General features: G+C 34.8%; 2 protein-coding genes across 3 annotated transcripts in view; one reads left to right on the plus strand and one right to left on the minus strand.

The window, feature by feature from the left end:
- Positions 1-20,970, plus strand: part of LOC134845014 (spliceosome-associated protein CWC27 homolog) — a 502,234-nt gene that overhangs the window by 358,787 nt on the left and 122,477 nt on the right. The window lies entirely within an intron of this gene.
- The window catches only part of LOC134845106 (uncharacterized), a 43,739-nt gene that overhangs the window by 14,376 nt on the left and 8,393 nt on the right, over positions 1-20,970 (minus strand). Inside the window, exons 5-10 of one of the 2 annotated variants that reach the window (XM_063861961.1) lie at positions 19,488-20,528; positions 18,839-18,976; positions 18,210-18,479; positions 3,290-3,640; positions 3,171-3,185; positions 2,159-2,284 (exon numbers count right to left, since the gene is read on the minus strand). In XM_063861961.1, the coding sequence (XP_063718031.1) occupies positions 2,159-2,284; positions 3,171-3,185; positions 3,290-3,640; positions 18,210-18,479; positions 18,839-18,976; positions 19,488-20,528 (1,941 nt within the window). The remainder of the gene's footprint in view (positions 1-2,158; positions 2,285-3,170; positions 3,186-3,289; positions 3,641-18,209; positions 18,480-18,838; positions 18,977-19,487; positions 20,529-20,970) is intronic. The other variant, XM_063861963.1, reaches the window with a different exon arrangement.

The following is a 20,970-nucleotide window of genomic DNA, read 5'->3' on the forward strand; positions in this document are numbered from 1 at the left end:
ACAAAGATATAGTCTCATCAAGCTTCGAAAAAATATATAAATAACACTATTTTTTTTTAAATAAAGCAACACATGGACAGCCGGTTGCTGTGCAAGTAGTACAGAAACTTCCAACCATTTATTAAAAAACTAAGGAAAAATAATTTCTTATTTTCAAATTGAGTCGTTTTTTATTCTTGGTGTGATAAAACCCCAGAATTTAAGCATATTCGATAGAAAATAGAATAAAAATATTTACACAGAAGCGAAGCTGCGCTTCGCAAACACTTGCGAGGACACGACCAAAAAGCAGCTTTAAAAAGTGCAAGGAGAAAAAATATAAATAAGCATCGAATTAGCAAAAACTCGGCTAGGTCAAGGATTCGATCTGCGACCTACTGCAATCAAGATATTTTGAGTCTCACACACTATCCACTCAGCTCTCAAGCTTAACAACCGACAAACACAAGTCACGAAGAAAGCAGCTATATATGCTAACAAATTGCCAATGCCATTCAGCAAAAGCGGCACCAAATACAAATAGACTCAATTTTGAGAGTAATAATTTGGATTATAAGAAAATTAAGGCATCCACACTAACTTTGAATGTAGCAAATCGCAAAGCATAAAGCGAAATTAGGTATAAATTATGCATTTCAAAAAATTTCATTATTGTTATGTTGTTTGAAACAAATCACTTCTTTCGGTTCATTTGACGAAATAAAAGCATCAACTGTGTTAACTTATTTCTATTCGAATGTCAAAGCCCATGTTAAGAAAAAGCTTTAAAGGTGCCCCAAAAGTGGCACTATTATTTGCGAATTAGATGGGAAAAAAGAAAGTTCGTACTAATACACTCGCTTTGCAAGTGTAATAAAAAAGAATTTTAAAAAATATATATACCCAAAGCGCTAAAACACTTCCAAAACTAATTTTACTGCGCTTAAACTAAGTTTTCACAGCCTAAATAAAATCTCACAGCCTTATTTGCAAGCTGTTTTATGCTCTCGAAACTCGCGCAATCCACTAAATTGAAAGTAACATTTTCTGAAAAAGACTTTTCATTATTGTACTGTTTTATTAAAAAAGCTGTCGTAAATAAATTTTGAGTGCAAAAATTTCTAAACTCGAAATTTTAAAGATTCGCATCCCCAACAAAACACAAACGATTGAAACATTATCGTCCTTGAAACGACACGATATGAGGCGACTGCACTTCGCAAACACAAACAAAAACGCCAAGAAGTAGCTTTAAAAGAGCCAAAAGAAGTAATGAGTTATAAAAATTAAATGACCTCTTCGGACAACCAAGTTTGCCAGTTGACTGCCCTACACAATGGTGCCATTGACGCTTATAGTAACCAAAGACAAGCGAAAAAGCGGCAAAAGGGAGCACAAAAACGCAAATTATGCATCAATAATTTGGAATGTAATTAACTAAAGGCAACCACACAAGCTTTCCATGATCTAAAGTGGAAATTTTAAAGCCAAATTGTGTAAAAATTATGCATTTCAAAAGCTTCATGAAAGTTACGAAGTTGAAAAAATTTTGAAAATGAGTTTTTATTTTTGTACTGTTGTATTAAACAACTAGCTTACTTCTGTTGATTTGATGAATTAAAAAGCATGAACTGCGCTAAACTATTACTCAATACTCTGAACATCCAAGCACTAGCGATTAACCTGCCAATGCAGCCCGCTATTAAAGAATATGTCGGGGAATTCACTGTCACAGAATTGATGAAATTCTTACAAATTTGTAAGAAAAGTTGTCTTATGGAAAAAATTCGCGATTACGAAACACTTGCTCTCGCAATTGTAGAAACAGGAATTTTCAAAATAAATCAACATCAAACCTTTAAAATACAAATATGAGCCTGAACCACTTTTAAGACTTAACCCTGAAAAAAAAACGAACATCAAAGCACACAACCTAAATCAGTGAACATTCATGTCGTTCATTGTCATTTAAAAAAAATACAAACAAGTCCGCTGAGAAGAAATGAAACGCTTCGCAAGGCAGAAATACTACTAAAAAGAAGTTACACGTCTTTGTTTTGAGTTTTCTCCATAAATCAACTCATTGCTCATACTCGTTCAAGAATCTATATTATTTCGATCGATCTCTCTTCCATTCAGACACATTTCAGTCTACGATGTGAAGATACGCACGACTTACGTCTGAGACGTTTATGAAGTAGGAGAGCGGGTTGAGGTTCTTGAATCTGTAGAGGAGTTTGTGACAGATGTCAACTTCCGGCTCCACCTCCACCACTTTGACACGCCGATAAACCGAACTCCTTTTCTAAACAGGCGACAGGAAAGAATTCAAGCAATTCTAAAAAAGCACTACAGTTACCTGGATACTCAAACGATATAAATATTGTCACAAAATAGTCCACCTAAAGTTGTCGACCAAATGAACAAGTTTTGGCGCTTATGCGACTGCTTTCTTATTTAGGGTTACGGGCCTTACTTTTCGTTTTGGGAGTTGTATTAATACCTAACTGATATAAATTGGTAATGCCTCCCAAAACAGTACCAATTTACATCGGGTCAATGGGGGCGTAGCGATAAACACGTGTGCCCATTAGCAAACAAAAACTTCCGTTCCTATTAAGAAGCAACAGTTAAGCATATACGAAAAATGAACCCAGTCAGGGGGCGGATCTAGGATTTTCTTGAAGGGTGGAGCGGATTTTCAAAAAAAAAAATTCGAACATTTTTTCGACCTTTTTCTAGGCAATGAATATTTCTTTCAAAACAGGGTTAAATAGCGTTGGCAGAGGAGGGGAGGTTGACAAGATCGCTTATTTTATAACGTTATTTTCAATGTGACGAATAAAAAAAAATCAGCCAGAACTCGTATCCTCAATCATTCGAAAAACATAAGAAAAAACCAAACACAGAACATTTTACTTTCGTGTAGAACTGAAAATAAGTAGATGTGTATCAATTTGAAACATTGTACATTACGTCATTTTTTCACTGCGACACATGACAATCTAGCAGTTTTCTCATCATAAATGTGATTTCAGTTAAACATAATCTGCTGCTTTTGGCTATGAACTATTAATGCCAAGTATGATTGTACATGTACACTTATTTCAATAATGGTTATAGATCTAAACAATCGGTGATAGAAAATTGACAAGTACAGAAAAGACGAAGAAGATAGAAATAACTCTTACCTTTTCCTTTTGAGACTAATAACATTTCAACTTTAAATAGCTACAGCTACCATCACGTGTCACAAAATCATTAATGCATTGCCTCCAATTAGCAAAAAACACAGTAATAAGAAACTAACGCCTCTCCATTCCATGAAAAGTCGGGCCGGATTCGCCTGGAACTTTCCTCCACGTTCTGAATGACCACTTCCGAATCTACTGGTCGTCTCATCATCTCTATCAACTGAAGATCTCCCACTTTCGTTGTACCTGGAATACCCTCTGAAATGACCTGCCCTCTCTGGCGTCACAAAAGATGACTTCGAAGTTTCGTCTTGGGTGTCGGCGTTGCTAGTTGTTGCATCGTCTTCGTGACGACTGGTCGAATCTTCTCTTTTGAACTGACGATGTTTGTGATCTGGTTTACTCGAAGACTGTTCGCGGTGCTCATGTGATGTTGACGATTTTCTCTGCCGGCCATTACAAGATGGCTAAAACACAGATCCGTGGCAGTCCTCATCTGAAAGACAGGCCACAAACAAAACTAAAAGTTACCCAACAAAACAACGAGAAACGAACTCGTGGGAAAACATTGACAAACAAAACCCAGCTGGATTTAGACAACTGTTAGAGTTTAACGAACCAGTTGAATCTTGTACTGAACAAGAAGCGTCTGCCTTTTAAAAGACTAAATTTACAGCATGCCGCAAGAACTAGCCTTTCAAAACTAGCAATAAAAAATGGATAAATGACCGAAAACAAGTTATAAAACACGATAAGACAATTGTCAACACAGTTTCAATACATGCCCTTTCTGATGACAACAAAGGCTTTAAAATCTTTCTTTAACGCCACTCACACAAATTGAACCAGACTTTCTACACAGAGGCGAAACTGCGCTTCGAAAATACTAGCGAGAAAACGACAAAAAGCAACTCTATAAAGTTAAATAAGAAAAAGTAGAAATACTATATACTCAGCCACGGACGCTTAACAAACAACAAACACTAGCCACAACTGAAGCAGAGAACAGATGGTATGAAACTTCCAATGCTACAAGTCGTGACTATAGCAAAAATGCCACCAAATAAGTGAACACTTTTTTTGCGAGTTGGTTTGAAAAAAAAAAGAAAGTTCGTACTAATACACTACGCTCTTAAGCTCGCAAGTGTAACGATTAACTTGTTTTTGAAACAACTTTCCTATTTCCAAGAAAAATAGATGACCTGAAAGCTCATAGAGTTTCAACAATAAATAGGAACAAGAGTACATGCTTGAGGTGCAATAGGCACCGAATGTGCCCACCAGAGTGATCTTGACAAAAAAACTTCAAAAAAACTTGACAAAAGCTTATTTTTTCAATTTTATCTGTTGGTTTTTATAAAAAAAGACAAAACAGAATTCATATGAAATTACAACCCAGAGGCAAAGAGGAGTTTCTAAACACTTGCGATTTTACACAAACATAGCATTGCACGCTAGCAGACAGAAAATCAAAGAAAAGCCGCTAAGTCGGAAAATGTCGAAAAATTTCAGTGTTTTGTTTGCAATGATGTTGTTTAATTTGTGATAAACACGTCCAGAAACACAATCACCGGCGTTAAGTAAGTATTCAGAAACTTTTAAATAACTAAACTTTACGAACCCCACCTTAAATAAAATCTAATTTTTTTTTACACTGGCTCCCTCCGAAAACACACAAGATAATGAAAATCTTTTTAATACAGAAAAAAACAGAAGGAAATTACAAAAAATCAGACTTAAAAAATTTATAACGCACAGGAATAAATTCGAAACACTTTCAATTACAACGAAAATCACTTACAGTACAGGAAAACCCATGTGTGGCAAATAAGCCGAAAAAACATACGCAAACAAACAATAGGCCGATAATTTTGCTTAGAAGCAATTTTTTCCGTTTAAAAAAAAACAGGTCCTGGCAGCTTGTTTTGCGTTTTTAGACATGCGATAACGAGATTTAAAAAAAATACAAAAAAATTCCAAACAATTCCTGGAAACGGCAAAACAAAATCATGCGCAGCAAGTTTAGCTTCTGACGAAGTTATCTCTCAGACAAAACATAATAAAATAATGTCCAGAAAAAAACCAAATCATTCCACATTCCGAATAAGTCAAAGACAGCATCGCTACTGAACGGTCACAATCTGCAAAATCGCCCGTGATTTTCCAAAAAAAGGAAGGCCTTTTCCCAAAAAAAAATAAAGCGTGAAAACAAGATCCGGCCAGGACTCGATTTTCATACCTGTATATGACAACTCAAAAAGTGACCTCTACAACAAGTATGCGCTATGTAAATGCACGATTATGTTTCAATTTTAAAGCACGTTTTGATTTTAAAGCACGTTTCGATTTTTAAATACGTTTCGATTTTAAAGCACGTTTCGACAACTCTGTTAAGATCCACCATTCTGTGAACAAAGTTTTAACGGGAAAAAGTCTAGTAAATCGTTGCAATATCCTTGCTAATCGAAATGGTTAAGATGACGTAGTAAAAAATTCAGAACTGATTTTTCAAAATTCCGCATTGAAGTATCGAAGCCGACCAAAATCGGCATACAAATGATGGCTAAATTTTTTGAGGCAGAAAAACAGGCCCGGGCTTGACTTAAAATTGAACCAACGGAGTCTTCAATGAGCAGCTGTACTGCAAAAAGTGATGTTTCATAAGGAAAAAAGAAACACATTCAACTTTTCACTGATTTTCAGAAAAACCTGGTCCCAACTTGGTCCAACAAGTTTCATAATTTGGCTAAGTTTGTATCCCTTTGCCTTCAGTGTTAAAAAACAAAATGGACAACAAATTTTCTTTTTTCAGAAATGAGAAAAAATATCGAAAACAATGGATCAACCGTACAATCTCCCCCCTAAGTGACCAACCGTAGAACTTCCCCCTAGCAACGTATTTAAATTTAAAATTAATTGAGTTTAATGTATGGATTTCGATTCAACGCGCACATAAAATTGGTTGTCACTTTTAAAGCTGTAAATAACATAAGCTAACGTATTTTTGATCAATTTTCTCTATACAAACTGTTAAATTTTTTTTATAAATCTTAGGTATACTCAAAGTTGTTTCCAGAAAAATCCGTATTTTCTCACCCCTAAATCAATTTTGGGGGAGGGGGGAATTGTACAGTTAATCAAAAACAAGTTTTTATGTCGTTTTATATTGTTTTATTTTGAAATTACTGTTGTAGGAATAATATGTGCAACTTACATAGCAACCGGTTTCAAATAATAAAAAGAGAAACCGATTGCTATTTGAAACAAGTACTATTTTGAATAGTACTATTAAAATAATATTAAATCAATGTGACTGAATCTTGGTTTTCAATTTCCGCAGCAGTATATCAGTCTAAGAAGCTTTCGAGTCCAAATCATTACTGATAGGGTCCCATTTTGAAACCAATCTTTATTCTCTACGATAGTTCATGTCACGGTAGATTGGAGCTCCTTACAACTCCCTTGTGCTTGACACTTAATTCACATTCGCAAGTATAAAAAACGATTTAAAAATTGTTTTTTTTTCTCTGTAGTTTTAAAGCGATCAGCATCAAAAACAGTAGTTTTACTGTCTCCATAGCTCAAACCACAAATCCAGAGTTAATTTTTAGCAAGCACTGAAAAACGTAGCATTTCATTTTCTCAAAAATGTTAAATGTGGTAGGCAGAAAAAACTTGGCTCGTACTTTTCTTATGGATGTTCTAGGTGCTTTAAGCATTTCAAAACTTTTAAAAGTTTTGTGAGCTTTTTAAAACTGATTTCCACAAAAAAACTTCCAAAAAACAGAAAGATAACCGTAAACTAATCAATAAAAAATCGGGAACGTATCATAACTAACCTTTAATAACTAACCTTTAACAAACTAACTATTGATAGACTTTATGGTCTTAAGGCAATTTCCAATTCCATCTTTGAAACTTGACTGCTTGTTTATTACCTCAACACAAAAGGGTTAAAATTTTTCACATGTGTAACAGTTACACCCTTCTGCGTTGAAGTGATAAATGAGCTGTCAATTTCCAAAGGTGGACTGTCGTAGCTATTTGTTTGTTCATAACTAAAACCGAAAATGACACAAAGGCAAAGCGAAGCTTCGCACCCCTAGTGATACCACAAAAACAAGACATTGAATGCTAGCGAACAGAAAAAGATATTAAATCAATTACAAAATGTCGAAAAAATTACATCCACAGAAATTCATCAGTTTATCTCGACCGTGTTCAATTTGAAGAAAACTTGTCAAAAGACACAATCATCAGCGTTCAAAACATAATCTGGAAAGTTTATCAAGCGACAACTAAGCAGACAATACTTGAGAAGACACCAATTGAGCCGAAAATGAAATAATAGTTTTAAAATTTTTTGAGCTAAAAGTTTCGATACTCGAAGTTTTTAACTCCCACCCTCAAGAAACATGAAAAATTTTAAAATCTATTTTTCTTTCAAAGACCGCAGTTTCAGGTGATCTAGGCGATAAAAATACTAAGGAAAATATACAAATTCGGGTGTGATTAATTTTGAATAACATAAATCAAAACGATATTTTATGGTGGAAATTGATAAAATTACAGGAAAAATCAGCGCTGTGGTAACTAAGCTGACAAAAAATATCAGAAAAACGGTAGATCCTGATTTTTGAAATGTTTTTTTTTCGGAACGACAATTTGCTATTTTTTTAAAAAGAAAATACCTAATTACTATCGTTTAAACCGGCAAGTAACAGCGAGTTAGATGAAGAACTTGAAGTATATAGAGAAAAAAACAAAGCCCATACAAACAGACACAAAGCCCGAGAAGCCAAAAATAGCATTGAGTTGCTTAACCAAAGTTGCGGCGTGTATTTGAACCAAATATCTGAGTTGAAGAAATCAGGAGCAATGGTTCAGCAACAACTGGATGTAACTATTTTGAATCTTCTTTCAAAAAATAAGGAGAGCGCATTGTCGTAGAGGTATCGCAAAATGTTCTTAACAGAGTGATTTAAAAATGTCAAAAGAAAAACTAATAAATCGTAAAACATTTTTCTCCAAACTTATCTATTTTATGTTATTTTATTTCAAAGGTAAGTGGAACAAATGAAATATGGCCAAAAAGAGAAGCGAATGCACTTTGTAAACACTAGTGAAAAAAACGGCAAAAATAAGCTCTAAAAAGGTTGAAACAAATGAAATAAGGTAAGTTAATCCGAGGAAAATAATCATTGACAAAATAAGTTTTGCTGTGCCACAATCGACCTGCCAACCTAGAGATTACAAGTCTCATGTCCTGGCATTTCCCCTATGGTCACTTGGCAACTTACAAATACTCGCCACCAATAAAGCAGATGGAAAAGCTGCTATTGAATTGCCAATGCTGACTCGCATGAGTATTGGGGGATAATTATAACTGAAATAAAATTAACATTGCTGTAGAAGTACATAGCATGAGATCTAATTTAGTATGAAAACGTGAGCAATCAGACCATTTTTTTCGACAATGAATGATTTAAGAACAATAGGGCTTTAATATGATACCACACTTGCCCTTCTACAAGTTTCCCTTGTCAAAAATGGCTTGAAAAAAAATTTAAAACGATCTCTACGCCATAGTTCGCTGCCAACAAAAATGATTCTGTAAAAAACAGTTGGAAAAGAGTAATGAACGCAAAGAAACGGAAAAAAACTGACTTTTAAAGTTTCGAATTTTAAAGAAAAAAATATATGCACTTAAAGCTCTTTGAAATTCAAGAACAATTTACAATTTAGCCCAATTTGAAGAAAGTGGACCAGCAGGTTTAATGTCCTTCGTAGCTCATAAATCTGATAAATTCCACTTTTGAAACTAGAAGTCGATCACATTTTTCGTGGCCTTAACACTTTCGCTGTTCGACAGTGGAGTGTGCCTTGCTTTCAACAACGGAAACAACTCAGCATGAACAAATTTTAAGACATTTTGCTGAAAAAAAAATCACCAAGACCTATATAAGAGTACTCACTACGTTTCTTACTCTTAACCAGAAGACGACGAGAATATTCATCAAAATGAAATGAAACCCCAACAACTTTTAACTGAAAAACTTTATTTTTAAACTTCCCAAAATGACAAATAAAATTCGAATAGACCGGTTGTTTCAAATGCAAATATGTTCCAAACATGTCTGTTGTTCAACAGATCTGCCGGAAGTCCAACGGCAGACCTGACTAAATGTGTCCTGTGAACATATCTGTTAACTTAGAAAAAATTAAGTTCGCGATTACAATACACTTGCTCTCACAAGAGTGAAAAACACAAATATATAATTGTGACACCGTAGCTAAATAAAACTTAGTAAATGCAGGAACAAACGGCAAAAAGAACGTTGAAATCAGGAAAGTATTTTAAAAAGTGGGTCATATTTCACGAAGAACGACCATTTCTCTTAACTATCTATAATTCAGAAAACTAATTGAATAATTCTCTCCAGGTGCAAAAATCATTTGTGAAAAACTAAGAACAAAACTTTGAATACCTTCACCAAAAGACCTCAACTGAAACATTTCTTGCACAGAGGCGAAGTAGATCAATCATAACTGCTGAACCAAAATGTCGACTAGAATAAACACAGTTGAAATCCTTAAGATCCATATTTCATGACCTTAACATTGAGATCTCATTGAGAAGCGTAACATTGAGCAACAATGAGATCTATTTAAAAAAGAAGAATGCTCTTGCATCAAATTTCTTGCTTGCTTAGAAAATTCTCCGCTTGCATAAAAAATAGTAAGAAATGAGAGGAAACCCCTTCAAATTCGAACCCTTGGATTTTAGAAGAGACCAACAGTTTCCTTTAGACTGATTTCTAGATGCATCGTGCCACATAAATAGACTTCTAACCCCCCCCCCCTCCCCTCCCCGACAATGGCAGCAACATCAGCTTACTTACTCTCATAATTCAGAAGCTATCAAAGCGAGACTCAGTGAACTTGCAACGCATTATAACAAAGCGATTCTCTTCAGCAAAAAAAAACATCCTAGGCACATTCATGCTTCACTTTGCGTGTTTAAACTCAATTCAACGTAGACTAAAAATTTAAAAAAAACGCAAAACTGATGGAAGACGTTTTGCTTCCCACTTCGTATGCAGTTACTTAAATAATTATTTCGCTTTTTAAAATGTGGGACATTTAATTAAAATTAATTGCCCATCAAAGTGATGAGCAATCGTCAACAAAAGATATCCATGCTAAATCGATAGCATTATATTCTGGATATTTTATAAGGCAACAAGTAGCAAATTCAATCAATTCGTAATATGAGAACCAATCTAATTCTCAACAAAAATAGGATTAAACAAGGATAGCCGTTTACTGTGCAAGTAGCACAGAATGTTCCGACCATAGTCTTAACAAAAACAACAAAGGTCAATCTAGAAATTAGACATATTCGACTGTCATAATAAAATATTCAAATTGGAAAACAGTTTTTGAAGAAAAATAAATGAGTAGGAAAACGAAAACAAAAAATCGTAACAAAAAAAATTGAAAGTTTTTGATTCCCTAAATGGCGCAAACGAACTCTAAAAACTAATTTACTCGATAAAAATTAATTTGTCACGGCTTAGATTAAATATAAATCAGCTATTTTAAGCCATTTTAAACCTGCTAGCTCACCTTATTCGCTCAAAATTACACCAAAAAGCAAAATTTTGAACGGGTTTTTCTCGACAATGAAAATTGTCAAAAAATCGATTTTTTTATTGTTCGTTTACTGAAACTTTTTAAAATGTCGTTCGTATCACGACTAAAAAGGCTTTAAATATTAATCTTTCGAAACTTTGCGGTGAATTGTGGTACCTGATTTTACAAGAAAACAAAGAAAAAACTAAAACACACCGAAATACTAAGTACCTCCCCATTTTTCAAAAGGTCGGAACATGGAAACACAGTTGAAATCCTTAAGATCCATACTTCATGATCTTAACATTGATGAGCAATCGTGAACAAAAGATATCCATGCTAAATCGATAGCATTATATTCTGGATATTTTATAAGGCAACAAGTAGCAAATTCAATCAATTCGTAATATGAGAACCAATCTAATTCTCAACAAAAATAGGATTAAACAAGGATAGCCGTTTACTGTGCAAGTAGCACAGAATGTTCCGACCATAGTCTTAACAAAAACAACAAAGGTCAATCTAGAAATTAGACATATTCGACTGTCATAATAAAATATTCAAATTGGAAAACAGTTTTTGAAGAAAAATAAATGAGTAGGAAAACGAAAACAAAAAATCGTAACAAAAAAAATTGAAAGTTTTTGATTCCCTAAATGGCGCAAACGAACTCTAAAAACTAATTTACTCGATAAAAATTAATTTGTCACGGCTTAGATTAAATATAAATCAGCTATTTTAAGCCATTTTAAACCTGCTAGCTCACCTTATTCGCTCAAAATTACACCAAAAAGCAAAATTTTGAACGGGTTTTTCTCGACAATGAAAATTGTCAAAAAATCGATTTTTTTATTGTTCGTTTACTGAAACTTTTTAAAATGTCGTTCGTATCACGACTAAAAAGGCTTTAAATATTAATCTTTCGAAACTTTGCGGTGATTTGTGGTACCTGATTTTACAAGAAAACAAAGAAAAAACTAAAACACACCGAAATACTAAGTACCTCCCCATTTTTCAAAAGGTCGGAACAAAAAGTAGTTCACAAAGTTTAACCAAAATTCGCTGCGGTAATTCATTAACCTTCTTTTAAAGAGGTATTAAGTAATTCAGAAAAAATATTTGAACAACAGCAAACGAAATAGGGAAATCCGAGAAAAATCTATTCAATATATTATCAGCCAAAATAAATCATCAAGATCATTTAGGAACAATCGGAAAATCAAGCCAGCAACTAGCTTGAAGCAAATACCAATCAAGCAATTCAAATATCCGTATTTGTAACTTTTTTTTACTGTAGTAATATAAAAGTTGAAAAGCCAATGAAAAGCGCAATTTGAGTATTGTGTACTGTGAAATGAACTTTTGAAAAAATTTCATTCAAATCAATGAAGCCAAAAAAAATAAATTTTAAATTCAATACAGAGGCAAAGCAGCGGAGCGTCGCTTACAAGCGACACTATACAGAAGTAGCATCATTGCAAGCTAGCACACAGAAAATGAAACGAAAGCCTCTTAGTCGATTTAGTTTTCAAAAATGTCAAGAAAACTTATTCCAAAAACTTGCCTCGATGATGATTAATTTGAGGAAAACACGTTGAAAAATAGTCTCCGGCGTTTACTAAGTTTTAAGAAACAATTTTCTAGCGGCAAAAAAGTCGACAAAAGCCGGGTAAACGGCCGTTGAGACGAAGAGAAAAGGTTTGTCATAAAAACTTAGAGCTATCATGTTCCGACACTAATATATCACACAAATCCTCTGAAAACACAAAAAAAAAACCAAAAAGGCTGACAGTAGATAAGTCGAAAAATGTCGACAATTATTTTGAAACGACCGACTAACATTTTGAAAATTTTCTGTTAAAAACACCGATTCGAGCCTTATATTTGAGACGTCATTGATTGACAAAATTGAAAGAGGTGAAAAAATTATCATGTTGAAATAATTGTTCGTAGTTAAAAAAAACCAGCGCCCAATTGCAAAACGATTGCTAATAGCAAGCATAAATCAAAGGCGAAGAGAAGTGTCTCACAACTTGGGATACAACGAAAATAGCCAACATACAGTTGGAAAAGAATGAACGCAAAAACCAGAAAAAAGTATTGACTTATTTTGAAAAAATCATAGAGAAAATGTATGATTTCAAAGCTCCTTGCGTTACAAAAATAATTTATGATCGACACTTTCTTGATAAAATTAACACAATTTGAGATTTTTGGATCAGAAATCAGAAAATCAAAATAAAAATTCAAAATTAGAAATCGATCACGTTTTTTGTGACCTTTACACTTTCACTGTTCGATAAGCGAGTTTGTCTTCCTTAAGAAAACGAACTAAGTTTGATAAGAAATCAAAAGTCAAACCACGAGAAGTAAATTTATCCTGATTAAACTTTAAGAATTTTCCTGAAACAATATATCACCATGACTCAATTAAGTTTTCACTACGTTAGCCTAATTGTTGTGATAAGCTTATTAAATAGTTTTAGGATTGAATGCAAGCTGTGCTCTGGTTGCATTGTTCTCGCTGGAACTTTCGCTCTAAAAATATGACCGCTGCCATAAGACAACAAATTGAACTCGGAATTTTCTAATTTTGGAGAAATAAAAACACTATTTGGTCAAAGGTTAGATCTCATCGACACCCAATTGTTGCCCTAGAAGGATGCTTGATAGAGAGCGATATTCCTCCAAAACATGTTTGAATTTTCATGGATTAGATGCTTCGGATCCTTGGGATGCTGTCTTCAAGGTCATTAACAATCAAATGGGTATTCCTATCAATGACGTGGACCTCGCGGCGTGTCGTTTTCTTCCCGGTGCGGGACGGAGACCAATAACTGTCAAATTTAGTTATCATCATCGCGATTTGATTTGGTACTATGAAGATATTTGGAAGAAATTAAGAAATAGTGCTGGGAAGTCTATCTATAAGGTTGAAAGGCTGACACCAACCGACAGAGGTTCTGGAGCACGCCAAGGCTGCTCATCTGTCCATGACAACAAAAAAGTCAATTTTTAGTTAAAGGGATTGGCGTTGACTCGAAAAAAGAAATTGATGTGAGTTTGGGTTTGAACTAAAAGAAATTGCGGCTGGAGTTTCAATAGATTTTACTGATGTGCCAGGAGAAAAATTGCCTAAACCTTCTGGGAGGAAACGCAAAAATGAAACTGAAGACAAACTTGATCAGCTCATCAATCTTGTGACCCAAGTAACCAACATGGTTTCTCCTGTAAGATAGAACCCTTCTAAAAGACTTTCTTGATGATATAGATTCGATTACTGATGGTTAGCGTAGACCGGGGTTAAGCGGGATAAGTTGATAAGCAAGCTCTAAATACTTTTAAAATTTTTTGTTCGTTATGGAAAAAAAAAGAGAGAATCAAACTACCACACGAGCCTAAAAATGGTTCTTTGTTGTTCCTTAAAAAACGATCTTCAAGATGCCGTCATGAACTTCTAAAATGTGAAAAAGAATGTTTTGACTCATTTCCCACAGTAGTGTGAAACATGGTTACATGATGACGAACCCTTAGATTTATACTACCTTGATGGTTACCAAAAAAATCTTAGGACGCAACAGGCAAGGAAAAAACGTGGGGGTATTGCGGCATTTGTGATAGAAGGCGCACACGTAAATACTTACACTAACGAAAGGGAAAAAAATATGGTCGTTTCTTTGAGTGACAAAAGGGGCAAACATTTAATCTGCATTTTTGTTCCTACAGGAGCTGGAAAACCTATAAATTCAGTTAAATGCCGCCGAGATAAGCATCCTCTTATGCGGGGACTTTACCGTACATATTCTTGACCAGCATTCAAAATTAGCATTCGATTATTTTAATATTTTGGACTTTCAGATCAAAACCCATTACCAACCAGAGCAACAAGTATTAGCTCATCATGCCTTGATCACCTTAAAAAAAAATTCTAAAACAGTGGAAACTGTTCAGTGTAACATAATTGATCACTATGCCTTGACATTGGATCATTTGAGAAAAAAGTTGATAACATCACTTCCCGAAGAAATTTTGATTGTTTTTGGAGGGATAACATTCATTGCAAGCTCTTTTTTCAATCATATTATTGGTAAAAAAGAAAATCTCTCTTTTGAACCATTGATTAACTCGATTATCTACGTTTTTGATAAATTTTGTCAGCTGGGAAAAAAAGCATCAAAAAAGAAAAGTCCTGGGTAAATTGTAAGACTTAAAGCCTTTGCAAAAAACGAGACAGACTATAAAAAAGTTATATTTCAAAACCATCAGAAAATAATCTCATGCAAAATAAAAATTCAAGTGCCCAAGTTGTTCGTCTCATTGGACACAGCAAAAGGGCGTATTATGACAAAAATAGGCTTTTAATGAATTTTGGGAGAAAGTTAAAAAAATCCTTTTCCACTAGATTTGAATGAATTCAATCAGTTTTTTGTTGACATTGGAGAAAAACTGGCTAACATGCATGACAATCAGAACATTAAATGATTTATAGTTAAACGGAACGACTCTTCTATTTTTTTCTACCCCGAATATCATGATGAAGTACTGAAATTTATTAAAACTCTTATAAACGAATCGTCTAGTGGTCATGATAGCATAAGTAAACATAGCCAATCGGATATTGGAAAAAAGTAATGAACGCAAGTAAACACTGACTTTGATGACAAAAGCTCAAGTTTCGAAATTAAATGAAAAAAATGGACGCCCTTAAAGCTCTTTGAATTTCTAGAACAATTTATGATTGGCGCTTTTTTGATAACATGAACCCAACTTGAGAAAACTGGATGAATAGTAAAGTTTTTATTCCAAAAGGAAATCTTAAAAACAAATTCAACTTTCGAAACTAGAAATCGTTCGCGTTTTTTGGGCCATTTGCATGTTCGTATTTAAGTCACTTTTAGCAGCTAAATTTCAATTGATCTCAAAAAGTGCTTTGTACCTAAGTGCATCAACATTTTAAGATTTCTGACGTATATAAGAGTCTTCACTACGTTTATTACTCTAAATAAAATAATTAAATTATGAGCTGAGGTAATTAGCTATCCAATAGCTGATTTGTTCAATCAAATGTTAATCTATGGAAAATTTCCACATGCGTTCAAATTAGCCTAAGTTCTACAGTTTCATAAGAAGGGTTCTCACGAGGACCCATCCAATTTCAGACCAATAAGCCTGTTTTCATCAACAAGCTAAGTTACCGAAAGATGCTTTTGAATCGTTTATTGCAATTTATTTATCAGTTCAAATTTGGTTTAGGAAAAAAATCGTTCATGTATTCACGCTATCATTACAGCAACAGAAATTATGCGATCAGGCAAAGATTCGAAAAACATAGGAATGGCTTGTTTTACAGATTTCCAAAAATCGTTTGACACTATCGATCATACTATCCGATGAAAAAGTTTGAAAGCAATGGCTTTCGTGGCATATGCTACAATCTAATACAATCGTATTTAACTGATCGTTATCAATACGTATCTTCAAATGTAAAAAAAAATCGAACATGCTACAGATAAATTACGGTGTTCCACAGGGCTCGGTACTTGGACCGCTGTTTTTTTTACTATACATAAATGACCTTGTCTTTTCGCGGATGACACAACGTTGTTTTGCACTAATAAAAATAGAACAAAAATTAATACAAAGTCAGGCAGCTAATTTGGGTCGGAAAACAAAAAAAATGCGAAATATCTCTCGGAGGAGAAAAATTAGACTATGTAGGAAAAATTAGCTCGTTTTAATGGTTTAATATATCAATCAAGGAAAGTTTTTTCTCAAAAACTCTTATAATCGATAATGTTTATGCCAGGCCCGTTATTTCGAATGGCTTCCTAGCAAATGGCTGTTCAACAAAAAATGTTCTACAAAAAGTAATATTAAGACAAAAACGGATATTAAGAACTATATTTTTTCAAAGGAAGTTCAAAACCTTGAGGCCTATTATTCATGAATACAAAATTGGAACGCTCTTCAAAATCTTTCTTGATCGATTACATAAAAAAACTATTGATCATTTGCTTAAAAAATCTCCACTCGGTTTTCTAAAAGAAGAAAAATTTTCGCAAAGGAGATGAACAAGAGCTCGCGGATCAAAAATTCTCAATTTACTACTAATAAGAACAAATGGGCTGCACAGTTCGTTCAACCAGAGGATTAAAAAATGTAACAACTTTTTATCCTCAAACTTTTTATCCTGACAATTTAAAACAATTAAAGACAAGCGAAATTAATAAATACAGGTATACAATTAAGAACTGTTTTCTGATAGATAATTCCGATTTACATGAAATTATTTTTTCATAATTGTTAGTTATTGATACTCGTGTTTTTCGTTGTCCAGGGTCTCGCCTCGATGAGCCTCAGGGCTCGTGTGCGATCCTTCTGAGTTAAATAATGTATACGTATGCTTTCTCACTAAACAATTCAATAATTCAATTGACTCTTTCAAACATAGCATTGCAAGCTAAATGTATTTCTTACAAAAATTTAAGATAAGTTGAAAAAAAATTCAATTTCGCAAGTGAACAACGGCTCAAATCATTGCTAGTCGGAAAACTACAATTTGAAAGCCCTCAAACTTATCTATCAGAAGACACTTAAACCAATATATGAAGCTGCAAGTGGCGTTAAAGAAAGATCTCTTTACTTGTTCAATTAATGAAGACTTCACTGTTAAAAACGACTTTGTTCATACTTCGTTAATTAACAAATATCAAGCAGGAACATTGATTCAAAATTGGTATCAAAAGATCCAAATTAATTATATTAATTCATGAAATAAGAACAATAACACGTAGACTTCGCTTTCATTGTTTAGTTTACTTCACGAATAAAAAGAGGTCAAAAATGAGGTGACCTTCAAATGAGAACAAAAAGCATCAATAATACTACAACATCAACCCATAAACAGCAAATTGAGAAGTGTAGAAACCAATAAAAATCGTAGTTGAACAGAAAAACGAGTAATAAATAGGGGGTAAAACAAATTCATCTGATTATCGGCGTTATTGCACAAATCAAAACACTTAAATTGAAGGAAAACTATTAGTAATCGTAAACTGATGCCGAGTAAAAAGTAAAACTTGCAAAAATAAATGGTAAAATTCAATCGATTTAGTAGTTTAAAGTACACACAATATTATTTCATCGTCAAAGGAAACGTTCACGTTGTCCAAAAACGGAACCAACGTATTTCATTTGAATGCTAGTCTTCTGAATTTTATCCGTCCTTCCACATCTTTCGGCGCCTTCGATTTCAAACTAAATCTGATGTGACGAAACTTTAACACACAACTTCTTATGGGGCAGATCTGTCGCTAAGGTACAGTCGTGAACAATCAAACCAAACTAAAACTAGTAATGAGTTTTCACGGCCATTAAATTAGCATGCCAATATAACTATACCTCATCATCATCATCATCTTCATCGTTGTCGTCTTCCTCGTCCTCGTCTTCTTGGCGTCCGTTATTGTTACCGTCTTCATCTTCCTTGTCTTCGGGGTCTTGTTTCGGTTCCAGCTGTTTCAGGAGTTCTTTTTCCTCCTCTTCGATTTCCTCTTCCGGGGTTCCCTGTCTCACCTTGGAGTACCTGTTGAGCATGATTGGCAGGTTACCCAGCATATTTCGCATTCTTTCATCCATCTTCAGAGCTGCCCGGTGTACTTTGTGACTCTCCTGAAACCAACCGACAAGGCATTTGTTGAATAAATGATTTGGTTATGATCCAGAAATCAACATGTTCCAAACTTAAATCACATATCATAATCATTCCTCAAAAGATCAACTCCTCCTCTTAAGTACTAAATTGCTTAGGTACTAAACTAGAATTAGCTCCCCGAAATAGGAGAACGGACTTCGTCTATTCAAAGCTAACAAACATCACGCTTTCTATAAATTTTTCATCAAAAGAGTATATTTTTATTTTAAACACTCACCCACTTGAACAATCACTCAATTTGGAGACTCACTCAAAACAAATATATATTTTTAACAGAGGCAGCTAGAATTGAGTAAGTAAGCGGTAGTAAGCTAACCTCGAAAGCGGCGAGTGCGTTGTTGACTACAATGGCCATGTCTCTGATGAATCCCCTCCATATGTAGCCCTGCTCCCCCATGGTGGCCTGAATGGTTGAGAAATCCACCCTGTTCTCCACACCAGCATACGCATCAACCTAATCCACAAATCGCACTTTATTTTGGACCACAATAGCTATCGTAAAGTTGACCGAAAAGATATTGCCAACAATTTGGCATTTACGATAGCTATTGTGGTCCATCTTTTCGGTCAACGAAATTGAACGAAATTAATAACCTGAAAGTGTTCATTTTGACGTCCGATTTCTGCGTTTCAATAATTTCTACGCTTAAAAACCGTGTCCAAAAAAATCAATTAACCTATAAGCTGTAATTTTTGACCGATTAAGTTGCTCAAGGCCATCGATATTGCCGAAAATTTGGCATTATTTATACAGATTCTGACAATTAACAAACGCGTCGGCTTTCATTGTCTTTTTTATTCACTCGCATTGACGCAGTAACACTAAAGACGTCTTAGTTTAATGATAAATCCAACTGAGTTCTCCAGCGAGCCTGCACAAAAAAATAGTTCTGACAAACCTTCGAACACTCATAAAATTTGAGAACTAAGTAAAAAGCCAACTTAAGCTATAGAAATTCACTAACCTCAGCAATGTTTTCAAAGAACATGAATTGAGTTCTAGATTTGATGTCCAGGAAGATCTTTTCACAGATGTCTACTTCCTCGGCTACTTCCATAACTTCATAGTTGTCTCTAGGGTGCTGACTTGCCGATTCCTCTGTATTCTTAGTTTTCTTGGACGAAGTCTCCTTATCACTTTCTGAATCAATTTCTCGCTTTCGTTTTCCACTTTTTGATCTTCGCGTGTCAACTGAGTCCCGGTCCGGCGATGTTTCATTCGAGGTGCTTCCGAGACGTCTTCGCGATCGTCCTTCACCACTGCGTTTCCCACTTTTGCCGCGCATACTCGAATCATTGTCGGAGCTCTCGGCACTGTCGTGGCCTCTTCGGTTGCTTGATCTCCGACTACTTTCATCTTCCGAACCACTTTCATCGCTCTGGGCGAATTTTCCTTTCCGCGACTTTGTCAACGTTGATTTGTACAAGTTCGCTTTATTACTTCGGGAAGATCGCCTTCTCGTGGGTTCCTCGTCTTCTTCAGACTCCGACTCTTCAACTTTCACTCGCTTTCTACTTTTGTAATTCGACTTTGACGACTCCGAGGAACCGTCTGAATTGAAACTTCGGTCGTCATTCTGTGATTCTGTCTGCAAGAACCCTCGCTTTTTGGTTAGTTTTGGGTTCAAGCATACCATGCAGTTCCAGTTGCCTCTTGGTACCCTACGCATAGGCGGCTGATGACAGTTCAGGTGGAATACCCTTGGACATGAGCTGCAAAGAATGAGTTCGTCTCCCCCGTCATTGCAACAGAAGCACCACTCCTCCGATTCATGCGGCCCTCCCTCCTTCTTTTTCCTCTCCTCGTCATCACTAGCTTCGTTATACTTGGGCGCCGGCTGTTCTGGATTCCTCTTCTCGCGTGGTCTGCATCCTGGACAGAGCCAGTCGCCTGGTGGAATCTCTTTCAGCACTGGTCGGAGACAGTACATGTGATACGCTCTGTTGCATTCGTCGCATAATAGAGTTTGGTCTTCGTTTGTCTTTTTTCTGCACACAGTGCAGCCCTATTAAAAATTCTCATTAGAAACTACTTATAAACAATAAACAGATATACAGCTCGTTTAAAGGTTTTCATTTCAGTAACCAGCCTGAAAAAAAAACAAGACTGCTCGTATATCAGAGCAAAGCCCTGAATGTTCCGACTGTCCCTTGATTCATATCGAATAGTTTTTGAAAAAGAAAATATTGAAAAACTATAAATTTTGACATATAAATTATCTAAAGTAAAATTTTGAGTCGTACGAAATTAATACGACCAATTAGCTAGCCTCCATTCAATTTGGAACAATTTTGTTGTGCGGGAAACTTCGCCACGCATAAATATTTCGCGTTAATCTCTAAGCATTATGAATAAATTTTTCAAAGCGCGCATAATTTAGTCCAGAACATGGCCAATTTGGCAACTTTCAAACCCCCATAACTTTACAAAAATAATTGGAGGTAAAA

The sequence above is a fragment of the Symsagittifera roscoffensis genome, chromosome 4, assembly GCF_963678635.1.
Source record: "Symsagittifera roscoffensis chromosome 4, txSymRosc1.1, whole genome shotgun sequence".
Taxonomy (NCBI): Eukaryota; Metazoa; Xenacoelomorpha; order Acoela; family Convolutidae; genus Symsagittifera; species Symsagittifera roscoffensis.